At 26.6% G+C, this 18,006-nt stretch overlaps 1 protein-coding gene across 1 annotated transcript in view; it reads left to right on the top strand.

Annotated features, from left to right (window-relative positions):
• Positions 1–1,618, top strand: part of LOC100159808 (mRNA export factor-like) — a 5,742-nt gene extending 4,124 nt beyond the window's left edge. The window contains exon 7 of the mRNA XM_001950288.2: positions 1,523–1,618. Within this exon, the coding sequence (XP_001950323.2) occupies positions 1,523–1,618 (96 nt within the window). The remainder of the gene's footprint in view (positions 1–1,522) is intronic.
• Positions 1,619–18,006: the final 16,388 nt, after the last annotated feature.

Below are 18,006 nucleotides of genomic sequence, written 5' to 3'. Positions count from 1 at the left end.
CATTTATCAAACAAAAATATCTATAAGAAAGTAAAATTAAATTTTATGATCGTTGAAATTCAAATTTTACAACATTGGATATTCACTCGATTTCTCATGTAGCGATTCCTTATTTTGTTGTAATTCAAAAACGAATAACTGCAGATACATGAAATTTTTTATTGAATGTTTATATAAGCATTTCCTATACACCATACAATTTTGAAAATATTTTGACTCTTTTTGAGCTGTTTACGGACATTTTCAGTTTTAAATTTTTTTAGTTTTTTTTTCTATAAATATCAATAAAGTTTTATCTGTTGGGCCAAAAAGTGTATAAATTTAATACAAAGCTCCTGATATATTGTTTCAATATCAGTTGAAAAATATTAAAAATACATAGGCACAATTTTTTTTTATAAGCATTTAAAGATCAAATTTGGACAAAATTTATCAAATTTTAATTTGAAAAATTATTTTGTAGTTAAAAATTTATAAAATGTTCAATTTTTGTATCTAAGAATTGAAAATTTAAAACAAGATTCCACGTAAGTAATTAATTCTGTTACCAAAAAATCTAAAAAATACATTTACGCAGTTTATTTTTATAGTCATTTTAAGTACAAATTTGGACGAAATTACATATTAAAAACCTAGGATAACTATTTTAGTTATTTTGTTGTGATTGTATAATATTATTCGTGGGTACTTGAAACTTCTAAAGTATACTATTATATATCTTTGATAGTACCACGGTTTTTTGTTGATGTATAACGCTTTATAAGTACCTAATAAATATTATGATATGATTAATTTGGAATTTATTATAGGTACCTAATATAATATTATGTCTTATATCTAGACTATCATACCGTCTCCGCTCAGAATCGTTTTTCTTATACAATGATATTATATCATTGAATTCAAATTTAATACCATCCATTATACAGTGACCCACTTGTAACCTACTGTACAGCAGAGCGAAATCCACTTACCCACCTTTTTAACTTTAAAAGTATTTTAAGTTTCGATGAATGATGTAGTGAACAAACCGAGTCCACGACTCCACTTATCTAAACTAAAAACAAATATTAAATTACTTGTCCTAAATTCAATTTTTATAAATCGAAACACTTACAAAAATATATTCTGTTTTGGAATATGAAATTAAAATTGTGTTTTTTTTTTTTTAATGTTTTTTAGAAGCAATGTAAACATTTTGGTCACTTGACGTATAAGAAAAAGTTCAATAGTTTTCATACATTTATTCGTTTTTCTGTATCAATTTCCTTGTAAATTAAGTATCATAATTTAAAAAATACGTATTCAGCAATATTAAGTAAACAATTTAAAGTCCATTATTAATTTTCGTTTGAAGTTAGAACAGTTGATTTATTTTTTGATATTTGATTTCATATTAGAGTTGTAAAACCCAATTACGTATACGTTATACCTACTAAATAATATATATAAATAAAAACTTACTTCTAACTCAATTTATTTTTAATTATAAACTCTCATTTGTTATTTGTTTTATTTTCAGGGTCATGAGTATTATAATCCAGCTCTAAAGCCGAAAATATTCTTAAGACCATGCTTTGAGGAAATGAAACCCAAAGTGGTATCTACCACAGATTAATTGTACGTTTTTTTTATTGTGTTGATTGATTGATTTTTGTTTTATGTTTAATTTACATTATTGTGTTATTTTTAAGTCTTATAAAAAATATTTTTTTGTTTAATGTATTCAGAGTACACACTGCGGTCTAACAATGATATAGAATATAGAAAATAGTGTAAAGCATGGTTAGTTCAATACCAATTAATATTTGTTTGCAATATACCTTCATAATATCAACATTTTAAACATATCATACAATAAACATGTTACAGCAGAATAAATACTATATATTTTGTTTTATTAATTAATTTTAGATTCTGAATGGAACGATGAATGTATTGATTTTACAATGACGTGTGTTTTTTTTTATTTTTTTTTTGTGTCTGTCATCACCTTTTAGGACAGTAAAAGTGCTTGGATTTTCTTCACCAGTACCTTTTCTGATAGGAAAGTCAATCTAGTTGGTACTTTGGGGGGGTCAAAAGTAAAATTTTTCCAATAGTTTTCAAAAGCGCCGCGTAAAACAAAAGAAAAATTAAGAAAAAACGGGAATTTTTACGCAAAATCGACTTTGGTTTTTGGTGTAACTTTAAAACAAATGACCTTAGATACATGACATTTTCACTGGTTGTTTATATTTGATTTTTTTATACATGATAAAATTTTCAAAATATTTTGATTTGTTTTGAGCTGTTTACGGACAATTTCAGTTTTAAATTTAATTAGTTTTTTATTTCTATGAATGTCAATAAAACATTATTTGTTGAGTAAAAATACTTGAAAATTTAATACAAGCTCCTACTATATTGTTACAATGACATTTGAAAAATATTAAAAATCCTTAGTCACAGTTTTTTTTAATTAGCATTTAAAGTTCAAAAATTGACAAAATATGTAAATATCACGAAAATTAGCAAATTATTTTGATTTAATAACTCGTAAAAATTTTTCTTTTTAGAACCAAGATTTTAAAATGTAATACAAGATTCTTTATAGGGTAGTCTACCTTTATCAAAAAAAAAAAAATGTCTATAAAAAACTCAAATTAAATTTTTATGAGTGTTTAAAATTCATATTTTACAACATTTGATATTCACTCGATTTCTTACGTAACGATTATCTTATTTTAATGTAATTAAAAAACGAGTGACTGTTGAAACTTGAAAATTTCACTGAATGTTTATAATAGCATTTTCTATATACGATAAAATGTTGACTATTTTTAACATTTTCCAAATATTTTGACTCTTTTTGAGCTGTTTACGGACGTTGTAAGTTTTCAATTTTTTTAGTTTTTTTTTTTCTATTAATATCAATAAAGTTTTATCTATTTGGCCAAAAAGTGTGAAAAATTAATACATTGTTACAACAGCAGTTGAAAAATATTAAAAATACATAGGCACAATTATTTTTTATAAGCATTTGAAGTTGACATTTTGACAAAATTTATCAAATTTAATATTGAATAATTATTTTGTAGTTAAAAAATTATAAAATGTTCAACTTTTATATCTAAAGATTGAAAATTTAAAACAAGATTCCACGTAAATATTTAACTCTGTTACCAAAAATTCTAAGAAATACATTAGCACAGTTTATTTTTATAGTCATTTGAAGTTCAAATTTGGACGAAATGACATATTACAAAACCTGGAATAACTATTTTAGTTATTTTGTTGTGATTGTATAATATTACTTGTGGGTACTTGAAACTTCTAAAGTATGCTATTATATATCTATGATAGTACAACGGTTTGTTGTTGATGTATAAAGCGTTACCTACTGGATATTGTGATATGATTTATTTGGAATTTATTATTGATACCTATTATAGGTCAATTTTTTTTAAATACTATAGACTATAATATAATATTATGTCTTATACCTAGACTGACAAACCGTCTCTGCTCAGAATTGTTTTTCTTATACAGTGATATTATATCATTGAATTCAAATTTAATACTAACCATTATACAGTGACCCACTTGTAACCTACTGTACAGCAGAGCGACATCCACTTACCCACCTTTTATATTATACAAATGTATTCAGAATATATATTTAAATACTTGGTCTCATTTGTATTTTAAAAACGATTCGAATACTGTCTTTCAAAAATATTTGAATATAAATTTACAAATACATTTTAAAAGTGTTCAAAATATTTTGCAAGTACTTTTTTTTAGTATATCAAAATATTTGTAAGTTTAACACATATGTATACATAAAATTATTAATAAATATTTAAATAAAATAATTAACAAATACATTATTTAATTAATTCCATAATGTCATATACTCATATTATACATGTTATATTGTCAAAATACACTTCATCGAGGTAGATAATATAGACTTTAGCCTTTAGGTATTGTATCATTTGCGTGTTTAATGAACTCTTAAACAATTTTAGAAGCATTATAAAATGTATAAAATTTTATTCTAAGACAGGGTTTAAAAACTTTATAGGTCAATTTTTTTTAATATTATAGATAAGTATACCTAAAATAGGTATGCCTAATAGCTAAACATACTGTAGTGATCGCCGTGCAGGACACGTTGAACACTAATACAATAATTATTTAACGACGTCGCACGTTCGTCGTTGTCTTGAGTCGTGGATGAGAAAGATGGGTGATAATTATAAACACTTTTAGACTTTTTAAAGGTAACAATAATTTAACACTTTATTATTACAAATTCAAAATACACAATAATTATAAGCACTGTCGTAAGCTTGTTAGACCTACGACGAGGGCTGACTATCTTCTAAGTAATGGTAGGCGCTCTACCCGTATTTATGTGGGTTCTAACAATGACGTACTAGTGGCGTGATAGCTATATTCTAATATTACTTCCCTAGTAATGTCGAATTGCATTATTGTGGAACTAGGTAAAACAACTTGTTGTTTTCACCTCTGATCTACACTTCCTGTTATATGCCTACATTACCTATTATAAATTATACTAAATGTATAATATCTACATGATATTGTTTAATATCATAATATTATAGCTGTGTGTATTAATACATCCCTAATATTGCTGAATTTCATTAATGTGTGACTAGCTATAACAACTTGTTGTTTTCGCCTTTGGCCTACGTTTCCTGTTATTTAGGCTTACTTTATATTCCGTATTAATACCTACATTACTACAAATAAATTATACTGTATGTATAATTTATTTATTCTATATTATTTTATTTAAAACAATATTATAGCTTTTGGGTTTACTACAATACCTATAATATGTATGTCTAATACCTAGACTGACAAACCGTCACCGCTCAGAATCGCTTTTCTTATACAGTGATATTATATCATTGAATTCAAATTTAATACTATCCATTATACAGTGACCCACTTGTAACCTACTGTACAGCAGAGCGACATCCACTTACCCACCTTTTTTTTTTATGGTATAACTTAGAAAAAAAACTTTGGCGCTTAGCTTTTGTATTTATTATTATTTTTTTTTTTTTTTTTGGTATTAAATATTATTAAAAATAGTGTCGACAACGATGCGGTCGAGACATTTGCGGTCTGCACCTTTTTCGTACCGCTTGCGGTCAATATATTTCTATCTACCTCCAATTGAAGGAGCTATATATATATATTTTATTTTGTACTATAATATAATATTCTATATAGAATATAATATATTTAATATATTTATTATTCAAATGTGTTGTCATATACCTATTACTGGAGAGTTTAAAAGTGTATTACTACTGGGTATCCGGTATACCGATTGTTTTTTGAAATATTGATATTTTTATGCTTAACGTGTTGGCGAAATCATACTTTACTTACTTTTTTCGTTATTTTTAATAAGTCAAGTAAATTATGATTTCACCAACACATTGAATATAAAAATACCAACATTTCATTAAAAAAAATTCCAAAAAATGTAATTTTTATAATTATTTTTATTAATGTATTGTATTTTAATTTGAGAAACACGGTTTTTCTAAAACTCGAGAATTTTGAAGTTTTTTGACTTTGACTTATGAATTAAGTTTAAATGATTTTTTTAAGTACCACCAAAATATGTATGTAAGAACACACATTTTGGAAAAAGCTCTATCCTTATTCCTATGGTAATATTGATATTTATACATTATTTTAGGAATTTAACATATTATTTACATCATTTTATTTTTAATAGTATATTATAATGTTCAATTTTATAGGTAGTTTACATTTTAAAAGAAAAACTGATATTTAAAATAAAACACCAAGTTTTTCTTTGCTCAAACTTTATTTGTAAGTTATGGTTAACATTTTATTTCTATATTAATTAATACCTAGTTAACTTATATGAGTTCATATGGGAATCCAGGTTCAGTTCAAATACTCTGAACAAATAGATATAGTAACGGCATATTGATTAACAATTATTGTACCTAATTAATATCAAATTATCTTTAGTAAAGCTTATAGATCTGACATTTATGGGTAGGTAAACAATAAAATATCGTGATTTAAACCCAAAAGTACAACTTAAAGTTTAGAATAAATGCAGTTAAGCTATCAAAACATTTTTAAATTTTTTTTTTTTTAATGTGTATTTTTGCATGCTTAATTTAATGGTACATAAAAAAAAACGCTCAAACTTAATTTGTAAGTTATAGTCGAAAAAATTCAAAATGCTCGATTTTTTGGAATCGTATTTTTGGGTTTAATATACTAAGAACTAACATTTATTTGGAATTTTTTTTATGCTCAGTGTATTGGTGAAATCTTAATTTACCTATTTTGCTTACTTTTTCATTATTGTTAATAAAATAGGTAAATAATATTATGATATCACACACAAGTTGAGCATAAAAATATTAACATAACTAAAAAAAAAAATTGTTTGAGAAGTAGGTAAACTACAATCGTTCCTAAAGTTTTAATACGTTTACCACTACATATTTTAATGAGAATCGATTTGGAACAGTTAGTACGAAGAATGAAATGAGTCAAATATAAATCTATTAAATAGTAAGTAAGAAGGTTTCCATATTCTGCAGGTTAAATTAAATTTAGTTTTTGGACCTATACAAAAGCTACCTATTATAATGTATAAATATATAAAGAAAATAATACATTGTAATTAATTTTTGTTACTTGGGCACAATTATAAGGTTTATTTGCAACACTGGCTATCATTATCGATAACGTTTACTCAGTACATAAATATTATTATGTTTGGTGTATAGTATAAATATTGTCTTAAGTCAAAAATGACTAGTTTTTAGGAAGATTAAACAAAACACTGAAAAATAATTCAAAATCAAGAGGACGCGAAGACGCCAAAACGGTCAGACAGCTATAATATCATAGAAGTAGGTATAGTAAGTTTATAATTGATGATATTATTGTGAATAAAGTAGTTTATTTACCAACTTACGTGGAACTTTGTTTTAGATTGTCAATCCTTATTGATATATTAAACATATGGTGCAACATTTTAAGTGTCTAATGGTTATTCGTTTTTGAATTACAACAAAATAAAAAAAAATCAGTACATGAGAAATAAAGTGAATGTCCAGTGTTGTAAACATTTGAACTTCAAACACTCATAAAAATGTAATATGACGTTCAGGTAGACATTTTGTTTCAATAAACGTAGACAAACTTATGAGGAATCTTGAATTAAATGAAAAAGAAACATTTTTATGAATTTCTAACTCAAATTAATTTGCACATCTACGTATTTTGTCAAAATTTGAACCTGAAATGCTTATAAAAAAAAAAAATGATTACTCTGTATTTTTAATATTTTTCAACTGAATTTGTAACAACTAACAATAATATATTAGTAGCATATATTAGTTTAAATTTTCAGTCGAAATCGCATGTATCTACGCGGTCATTTGTTTTAGAGTTAGGTACACCAAAAACCAAAATAAATTTTATTGAAAACCAATTTTGCGTAAGAATTTTCGTTTTTCGTTAATATTTCTTATGTTTTTCACTGTGCTTTTTAAATCTAGTGTGAAATTTTTACTTAAGACCCCACCCCCACAATGTATAAACTAGATTCACTTCCCTATCAGAAAAGAATAAAAGATACTGTTGAAGGAAATCTAAACATTTTTATTGTTTTAAAAGGTGACGACAGACACGAAAAAACGATAAAATAAAATAACACACATCATCGTAAAATCAATAGGTACATTCATCGCACCGCTAAGAATATAAAATATGTTAATATAATGATATTATACTATTTCAGCAAAAAAAAAATCAACTTAAAATATGTATGTATGGCAATTATATAAGAACAATTTAACCAAAAAAGGACATTAAGTAAAACAATTTTGTACTGAATATAATGATTAACAAAAGAAAAAAACATTGAATACCGGAAATTGAAATTAAATTTTTATAAGCGTTTGAGTTAAAATTTGTACCTTCAACATTCACTCGATTTCTCAAGGAGCTTCTTATTTTTTTGTAATTGAAAAAGGAATAACCATGGATAATTACCTATTTATTAATTACTTAATTATTTTCTATACTTGATAATATTTTCAAAATATATTGAGCTTTTTATGGACATTTAAAATTTTTAATTTTAAATTAGTGTCAATACAATTTATTCATTGGATCAAAAGCTTGAAAGTTTATTACATGGCTCCTCATACATTGTTAAATTCTAAGTTTATAAGTATTATAAAAATACACAGACATGATTTTTTTTTATAAGCATTTAAAGTTTAAATTTTGATAAAATTGACAAATTATTTTGCAGTTAAAAATGTAAAAAATGTTCAATTTCAATTGCTAAGAATTAAAAATTTAAAACAAGGTTCCACATAAAATATAATATACTTAAACACATTTTTTTATAGTTATTTGAAATTCAGATTTGGACGAATTTATATATTAAATAAACAAGAAGAACAATTTTAATTATTTTCTTGTAATTTAATCTTTTAATAATTTAACCTATTAAACTTCTATAAAACTTCTAAAGTATATTATTGCATACAAATATGACAACATGCAAATTATATTAATTCAACTTACCGGCTAGGGAGCATATTAATAATAAGTATCTAATAACACTATAAATATAATATAAAATATCCTAGGATTTGAGAATCATTTTTTCGTATAGGTAGAATGATATTATACTAATGAATTCAAATTCAACATTATCCATTACAATTTAATTTCATAACAATCAACACACTTTTTAAACCTAAGATTTTAAAATGTAATGCTAGATTGCTTAATGCTTATAATATTATCTACCCTTATAAAAAAAAAAAATGTCTATAAGAAGGATATTCATTCAATTTCTCATATAGCGATTTTCTTATTTTGTTGTAATTCAAAAATAAATAACTGTAGATGCATAAAAATTTCACTGAATGTTTATTTTATAAATTCTTCTACTTGATACAATTTTTAAAATATTATAACTTGTAACTAGAATTACTATTTTAGTTACTTTGTTATGATTGTGTATATTATTCGTGGGTACTTGAAACTTCTAAAGTATACTATTATATATCTATGGTAGTTGTTTTAATGTATCACACGTTATAAGTACCTATTGGATATTGTGATATGATTAATTTGGAATTTATTATAGGTACCTATAATTATAGGTCAATTTTTTTTTTAATACCATAGATATAAGTTTATAACATGTCTCTTAAATACCGTCTCCGCTCAGAATCATTTTTCTTATAATAATGATATTATAAATGATATATGCTAACTACCAGTGTTTGTTTGGAGACGATCGGACAAAGTGGGTGGGCTGAATTTTTTTTTTTTTAATCGGCCAAAAATAGAATTTTGATTTGATAACTTCAAAAACTGATTTTCTATTATTTGTCAACTACCGGTGTTTGTTTGGAAACGATCGGACAAAGTGGGTGGGTTACCTGAACTTGGCCCACCCAAATAAAAAATAAATATAACTTCCTCAATAATGATTTGCTAACTTCTACAGTAAATTTTCTATTTTTTGCCAACTATTTGCTAACTTTTGGTATTGGTATAGGTCGTATCATAGAAAGTAGGTGGGTCAAGTTCATGCACGTTTATAATAGTATTATGTTTTTTTATTATACAATTAATGGTTAATAAATTACGTTTTCATAAATATTATATAATGGTAATATTGCCGTATTTACCTGTTTAAAATCTTACTGTTCGGACAATATTCTACTACAGTACCATCGTTAATAAAAATAATAGGTGTACGAACAGAGTAAGAAAAAAAAGATTTTGTATTAATTGATAATTATTTTCCCGGACGTTGAAAAACCATCGGATTGCATTCAATCTGCCGTAGGTTGGATTAAGTTAAAACGACAAACTTGGTATATAACTTCGATGCTATTATTATTATATGATATACATTATTCGCAGAAGTTATAGTGAATCCTTGGAAAAGGAGGGCCGTATCGTATTATATTAACTTTTATTATTAAGCTAAAGGGCACAATATTATACTTTGCAGAAATAGGTACTTTACCCATTTAGATAATTTGGACGTATTAATTAAACTCTGAAACAAGTAGGTATAACCTTGTTTTAGTGTTAATTCTACCAGTGAATAAAGCTGTTAAAATTGGGTTCAAGTCAACTCTGCAGCGAAAAAAACCTGTAACAGACTAAAATGTAGATATAATATATGTATATACCTGCGGATACCTACTATTATATAAAAAAAAAAAACATATTACTTATTATAATAATAATAACATCCAATTATTGTTAGTGAATCTTGGAACAGCGCAGTGTTTACTCTTCAAAATATCAGCGGGTTTTTAAGTTATACAGTTAAAAATAAAAGTTTTTAGTAAAAATTATGGTGACCTAATATATAAAAATAATACACATACTTATCTGTTAATCAACTTCTAATGTTCTCAGGCGCTAAACATATGTGTAACAAATACAGTTGCCAAAAAGTGCAAACCTTGCACCTTTAACATGTAAAAAAAAAAACATTTCCCTTCTCATTTTTTACAGACTTAGGACTGTCAGTAATCTAAAAATTAGACTACTGGTATGATTAAAAATGTTTTTTTTTTTTTTTTAAGAGGGCGTCTAACACTTCTGTGTGGTCACCGTCTTACATAGACAAAACGCGTTTACGCAGCTTGAGTAGAACTTGCTCAATTTTTATGTTAGAATAAAAACACCATAAAAAATTAAAATATGACAAAATTTTGGTGGGCGAGACGGTGAGTTTTTTAAAAAAAAATTAAATTTTAAAAGTTACTCTAGAACCAAAATTCAACGATTTCTACTCAGACTGCGTAAACGCATTTTGCCTATGTCGTACGTATGTAAGATGGAGACAGCACATGCAGGTGTGACGTCCTCTTAAATTTTCAATATATTATAGTAAATAATTACTATAGTTTATTGAATCTTAGAACACTAGTTTATGGTATATAATGTTAAAAAATATTGAAACAATTCACACAGGCGCGGATCTAGAAATGAAAACAGAGGGGGGGCTAAACAAAACATGTACTTAATTACTTATTTTGTACGAAGTCTTTCTTATTTTTTGAAATATCTTAGGTAGAGAAATCCTAGTCTAAGGGTTAAAAGTAATATATTATTATAATATATAATATATAAGTAGGTATATACACGTCCAAAGGGGGGGGGGGCTAAAGCCCCTTAGCCCCCCCTGGATCCGCGCCTGAATTCACATGGTTAGTATAATTTAAATTAAAGAACTTTTGTAAAGTCAAATCTATTATCATTTAAAAAAATATTTTAATTTAAATTTTACCAACCTTGTGAACTTTTATATATAACTTTTTATACTTTTATATATAACTTTTATAACTTTTATAACTATTTTATAACATTATATACCATAAACATTTTTTATTACTAGCTTTACCATTAAGTTATAAGAAAAGTTCGTCTCGATTCATTGTTAGTTTTAAATCATTTAGTACTTACCGTCTTACTTACCTACGACATTATGAACATTATACATTTTTTTTTAGTTGGACCTAACTAATGTGTTATCGTTTTTACAGCCGGACCCAATTAGTATGTTACAATTTTTATAGACGGAATCAATTTATTAATTGTTTATATTTATGATAAATGTTTAATAGATAACTCTAGTAGGAAGACTACTTAGATACGACCATAATATTGAGGTAAGTATATCAGAAATAAATGTAAAATAATAATATTAAAAATTATTTTCCACTTTGGTTTACTTATAAGTCATAATTGCTTTGAACTAAATTTTATTTTTGAATCTGAACTCTTTTATTTTCCGCTAATCACATTAATTCCTTAGATCTATAATAATATTGTTGTTAACTATCCAAACGTCTTAAAGTTTCAGAATCGTTATTCAATTTAACTGAATTCTATATTTTAAGAATAGCCTAGTTTCTTATAGGTGTTGACGGATTGTCATTAATGACTTATTTGTATTAAAGATTTTTTCACAAATTTTGTTTTACGTATTACGTCGAAAATAATGCGTTAGGTACACAATTGAGATTACGTATAGAAAGTTATTTTGTTAGAATTGAGTTTGTTGGGGCGGGGTACGTATAATAATTATGCGTACCTAACCCGGTTACCTTACCTGATTTACGTAGCGCAATTTATCACCGCTGACCGACCTAGAGTTGTAATGTACGTGTGTAGTGGTGTTATAGCTATGATAGCATTGGTTGAGACTTGGGTTCGCCGTGCAAATAGTATGGACTATTAAAATTCCTGAGTTGTAGTCCATCGCGTTAATTCTATATGCTGTTACATTCAACAGATTTGGCAATAGTTTGTATGATGTCTAAACAATTTTAAATTAGGATCTTCGGTATACCTTTTATTTTAACACTGTGACGAATGTTGTGTTGTTCCAATTCATCCAATTTTAACCTTAAGTTAACCATAAGTTGTCAGAGTTTATGGTTTTTTTTTTATCTCATTTAAAACTGAATCTAATTTGGTATTAAAACAATCAAACTGACTCCTCATGAATATCGAATGAACTTATAATTTACTATCCTTAACAGGAGTTGCATAATTTTTGGTATTTAAGTTATAAGTATATATTGAGCGAAGCTTGACTTAGAGTAGTTCGTTAATTTCTTAAAGTTAGATTCTGAGTAACGAATGAATTTAAGTTTTTAAGTATAGACACTATACCACAAAATTATATTGTAATTTAGTTCGAACTAATGCAGTACCTAAGTAATTAATGATTTTAAGGCGAGAGTATTTTTCAAGTCCTTGCAGTTTCTTCTAACAAATCAAAAGTTTGAAGAAGATTTGCTAATTGTATGAACTAAGTGTTTATTAAAAGAAAAGATATCTATAGTATCCAAAGATTAAACCTAAATCACATTTATTATAAACACATATCGTTTTGGGAGTGGTTTATTATGGTAAGCTTGAAGAAGTTGTTCCGTGACATAGTGAATAACATTGCTTTACACTTATCAATATATTACCAAAATATTTAAATCATTTTTGTAACAAAGATACATCGTGAGGTTATGAATCTAAATATTTTGAAATCATCTATAAAAATAGTTTATTTGAATGTAAGAATCATGTGTTATACCCCGTGCCGGATGTCACTCTTAACTCTTCAAGTTCGATGGTATGCACTTACCAATTCTACGTTCGTTCCTTCCAAGTAGAGATGACTCAATGATTACATACACCGTTGCACTATTCAGTTTAATGAAACCTCATTAGCATAATATATAGTAGGTAGGTACCTATATATATATCCAGAGCGATGTTCAGGGCAAAGGTTAGAACGTAAAAATTATTGAAATAATGTTCAAGACTCGGTTTTTAGGTCGGAAACACTTTTATTTCAATATAAAACAAACATAAAAAGAACATTAAGTCTAAACGTACGGCTATGTTATAATAAAAAATATTATTGTCACCTCGGCACATTTTGCTTCACTGGCCTGACGATATATTAATAATCAACAGCTTTAAATATTCCCAACCATATCGCATAATATATATTAAATAATATTATATTCACATTCGTATACAATATACAGCAGTTTCCGAAAATTCCCGAATTTTTTTAAGGCTATTTTTACATTAAAATGTTTACATTAATTGTTTCATTAAATATCATCATTATTATCTTCTAGATAGCCGTCTTAATACTACAGTTGTGACCTATGTTGAACTCGTCCGCCATTTATAAAACAGGCAATGTGTACATTTATCTTACATTTATTCATATACATTATACATATATTCTTTGATAATATTATTTTTTAGACATTGGCCGCTTTATAATTGGCGACCGACTTCGGTGATAAAAAAGAGAAGGCCATCTAGTTGTTGTATAAATAGGTATATGTTAAATAGGTACTAACTAATTTTAACACTAGGTTTCATCTTATTCTCGCGGTTGACTATACAATTATGGTTAAATACTAATTTAATTATTAATTATTTACTGCATGTCCATACTATAATTTAAATATGAATATAAAGTTATAAAAATCTATTGATTGACCCTTGTTTTGTAGTGGAAATAGTCTTCTTAGAGTAAGTTCTCGGTTTGAAGTATAATATTTTTATTTCGACAAACAGCAGTAAACTTTCCACGTTCGTTAATTCGGACAATCTGAGGTAAGTGTATTCAGGATTTTTAGATATGTTAAAAACAAAAAGTTTTATGCAACTTGTTTTGAACATGTTTATGAAAGTGTAAATCCAAGTGAATATTTTTTTCAACCATTATTTTTTTCTTTAAAAAACTATATTTTTGTTTTTTTTTTTCAAAAATTAATAAATACATCATGTTTGGGTATGCTTATTCTTTGGTTTTGTAGTAGTTTATTCTTCTTCATTTTTTTTTGTTTCATAAAGTAAGTATTGGTATATTGCTTGGTTTGATTTTCTTGAATTTTATATTGTAATTTTAATTCTTATATCTATATGTTTGCTTTTCAAAGTAATGCTTGGTGTATTTTTCGTGACTTCATATGATATTTGTGTTTGGTGTTCGTTTCTATAGTGATTAGTACTCTTTGGGGCCGGAGTTTCGCAGTGGTCACGCAGTTGAATACGACTCACACAGTCATCGGTTCGATTCATAGCAAAGTGCAAAATATGTGTGTAGATCTACGCCATCATTATTTTCCTATGTTGTCTTCCGTTTACGTAATCCGATTTCCAACTAGGTTCCACTCTAATGGGAGTGATGACCGCACATGCTTCCTATTGGAGAAGAGGGACGTATTGGGCATATAGTGATTTACACTTAGATAAATAGATCGCATGATCTCCCTATTAACCACTTTTGATAAGGATTGGCACGGATCTTGAAGTCGTTTCTATAAACAAATTTAGGAGAAAAAAAAATGTTTTTTTTGTTTTTTTTTTCAAAAATTAAATAATACACCATCATTGGGAATGTTTATTATTTAGTTTTGTAGTAGTTTGTTTTTATTTATTTCATAAGGTAAGTATTGGTATATTGCTTGTAATGATATTCTTGAAATTGATTTTGTAATTTTGATACTTATATTTATTGTTTGCTTTTCAAATTAATGCTTGGTGTCTTTTTCATGTCTTCGTATATTTTTTTTTCTTTTTATAATGATTAGTTTAATGCTAATTGTCTACTTTTAATATATTTAATTCGCCCCTTGTCTCTGAAGATTGTCGTGATACGATGACTCGTGAATTTTTTGGAGCATGCTGAAAATACATTCTGTTTTTTTTTTTAAGTATGGTAACATTGTTTTTAATATTTAACTATGCTTTTTTTTATAATATTGAGTTAGTTAAACAGATATGTGATATACATAATAGTATACAGATACATTATAATAATATTATGTTCTATTTTATTATTTTTACTTATATTACATTTTTGTATTAAACAATACATTTCTGATATATGGAATTAATTAAATATAGATATGGCATAATTAATATTAAACGGATATTATAGTCTATATGCTATTTTATTACTTTTACTTAAATTAAATTGTTATAATAAACTATACATTTCTGCCTTATGAAGTTAATTAAACATAGTGTTATGGCATACATACTTTTATACAGAAAGGTATCTTATATTTTATAATGTTGACTTAAATTAAATTGTTACATTCTACCGGTAGTTATGTTTATATATTTTTATTGTTTCTAATACAATTTTAGCTGTTGTGTTGATAAATGGATTTGGTGATGTGGTGATAAATTAAATATATATTTCTAATAAAAATTGTAATACATGTAAAATCTTGGAAAAAATTAAAATAAAATAATTAAAATAAATTGATGTACTAATGTAAAATGGTTATATATTGTGACTAATTTGAAATTGTGAACAGATATCCTTAAGGACATCTTAAGAAAAAAATTACATAAACACAGTTTTGTCAATATAAAGAAATATGGTTTAAAAAATACTAATTAAAATAGTTGCAAGCATAAAATAATTACTGAAAGTGACAACACTGTACATTTTAAAACCCACGAAAAAATAATAATTATTGAGACCTAGAACACGATCTCACTGGAATCGTTTACAGTGAGATTTCAGATGAGATCTCAAAATCCAAGTTTAGTTATTTTTTTTTATATTTAGAAACATGGTATTTTGATATTTAGTAACATAGTGAAAAACACCTTGGTAGTTAATGTGTTTATAATTTTGATAATGAAGCGAGATTTCAGTCACGTTAAGTAGATTATATACCAAAATAGGAAAAAGTCGTGTGCCCAAGAAAATTAATGTTGAAGGAGATGTTGTTAGGAGATGAAGATGGAGCTAGTGACCTGTGATAGAAGGTTGTAGAAGTTAATAAATAAGTGTACGTTTAAACACTGCACTAATTTCAATGAAAATCTGAACACTGTTGCTCTGGGGAACTCGTAGCAAACATTTCAAAAAAAAATTGTTTCAAGAATACTGCATTAAAAAATAGACTGATACCAGACACATTATTGTCCGAATGGTTATACGGTTTAACCAGTCGAACTGGTTAGCCAAATACATAGAGCTAAACACAGAGACGAGGAAGAAGGCAAGGAATGATTTCGAGAAAGACTTCCTAAAAAAAACTCATGAACAACACTGTATTTGGTATGTTACTTTATTTATAGTATTTAAACATTTTTATTAACGTTTTTTTGTCCAGGTAAAACAATGCAGTCAAAACGTTAGTGGATGAAGATGGAGCTAGTGACCTGTGATAGAAGGTTGCAGAAGTTAATAAATAAGTAGTACGTTTAAACACTGCACTAATTTCAATGAAAATCTGAACACTGTTGCTCTGGAGAACAAAATTATTAAATTTGACAAACCTATATATATATATATTGGTAAATATACTTTTTTTTTTATTAAATTACACTTTTTTTCATACATTTATCAACACATTTATTATTTACAGGATTCGCTGTGCTGGACATATCCAAAATTGAAATGATGACTATCATTACAACGTTATGAAGAAACATTATAAAGATTAAATTAAGCTAATGTACACTGACACAGGTAATTATACTCAAACTAATCTCATGTATATAATATATTAATATATCATCCTTTTTTTCTAGATTCACTAGTGTATTATATCAATACCGATGATTTCTACAAGGACTTGGCGGCTAACAGTAGCTTGTTGTACCATATGGACACCTTTCTCAGGACTGCAACGTACGGACCCTTCTATTCCGCCCCTACACATCATCGGATGTACTACGGTAACACGTAAATAGTTAGGTGATGTCACCGACGTACATAAAACCTTGGCGGAGCAAATACTATAAACGTTAGCAACACCTTCGGCGTCTGCCAACGGCCAAATGCCAAACCCGAAGCGTTAAGAAAAAAATGGATCGAAAATATGTAGCAAACATTTTAAAAAAAAATTGTTTCAAAATACTGCATTAAAAAATAGACTGATACCAGACACATTATTGTCCGAATGGTTATACGGTTTAACCAGTCGAACTGGTTAGCCAAATACATAGAGCTAAACACAGAGACGAGGAAGAAGGCAAGGAATGATTTCGAGAAAGACTTCCTAAAAAAAACTCATGAACAACACTGTATTTGGTATGTTACTTTATTTATAGTATTTAAACATTTTTATTAACGTTTTTTTGTCCAGGTAAAACAATGCAGTCAAAACGTTAGTGGATGAAGATGGAGCTAGTTACCTGTGATAGAAGGTTGCAGAAGTTAATAAATAAGTGTACGTTTAAACACTGCACTAATTTCAATGAAAATCTGAACACTGTTGCTCTGGAGAACAAAATTATTAAATTTGACAAACCTATATATATATATATTGGTAAATATACTTTTTTTTTTATTAAATTACACTTTTTTTCATACATTTATCAACACATTTATTATTTACAGGATTCGCTGTGCTGGACATATCCAAA

This window comes from Acyrthosiphon pisum, chromosome X, assembly GCF_005508785.2.
Source record: "Acyrthosiphon pisum isolate AL4f chromosome X, pea_aphid_22Mar2018_4r6ur, whole genome shotgun sequence".
NCBI lineage: Eukaryota > Metazoa > Arthropoda > Insecta > Hemiptera > Aphididae > Acyrthosiphon > Acyrthosiphon pisum.
The sequence above is the reverse complement of the archived record's forward strand: the minus strand, read 5'-3'. Positions and strand labels throughout refer to the sequence as shown.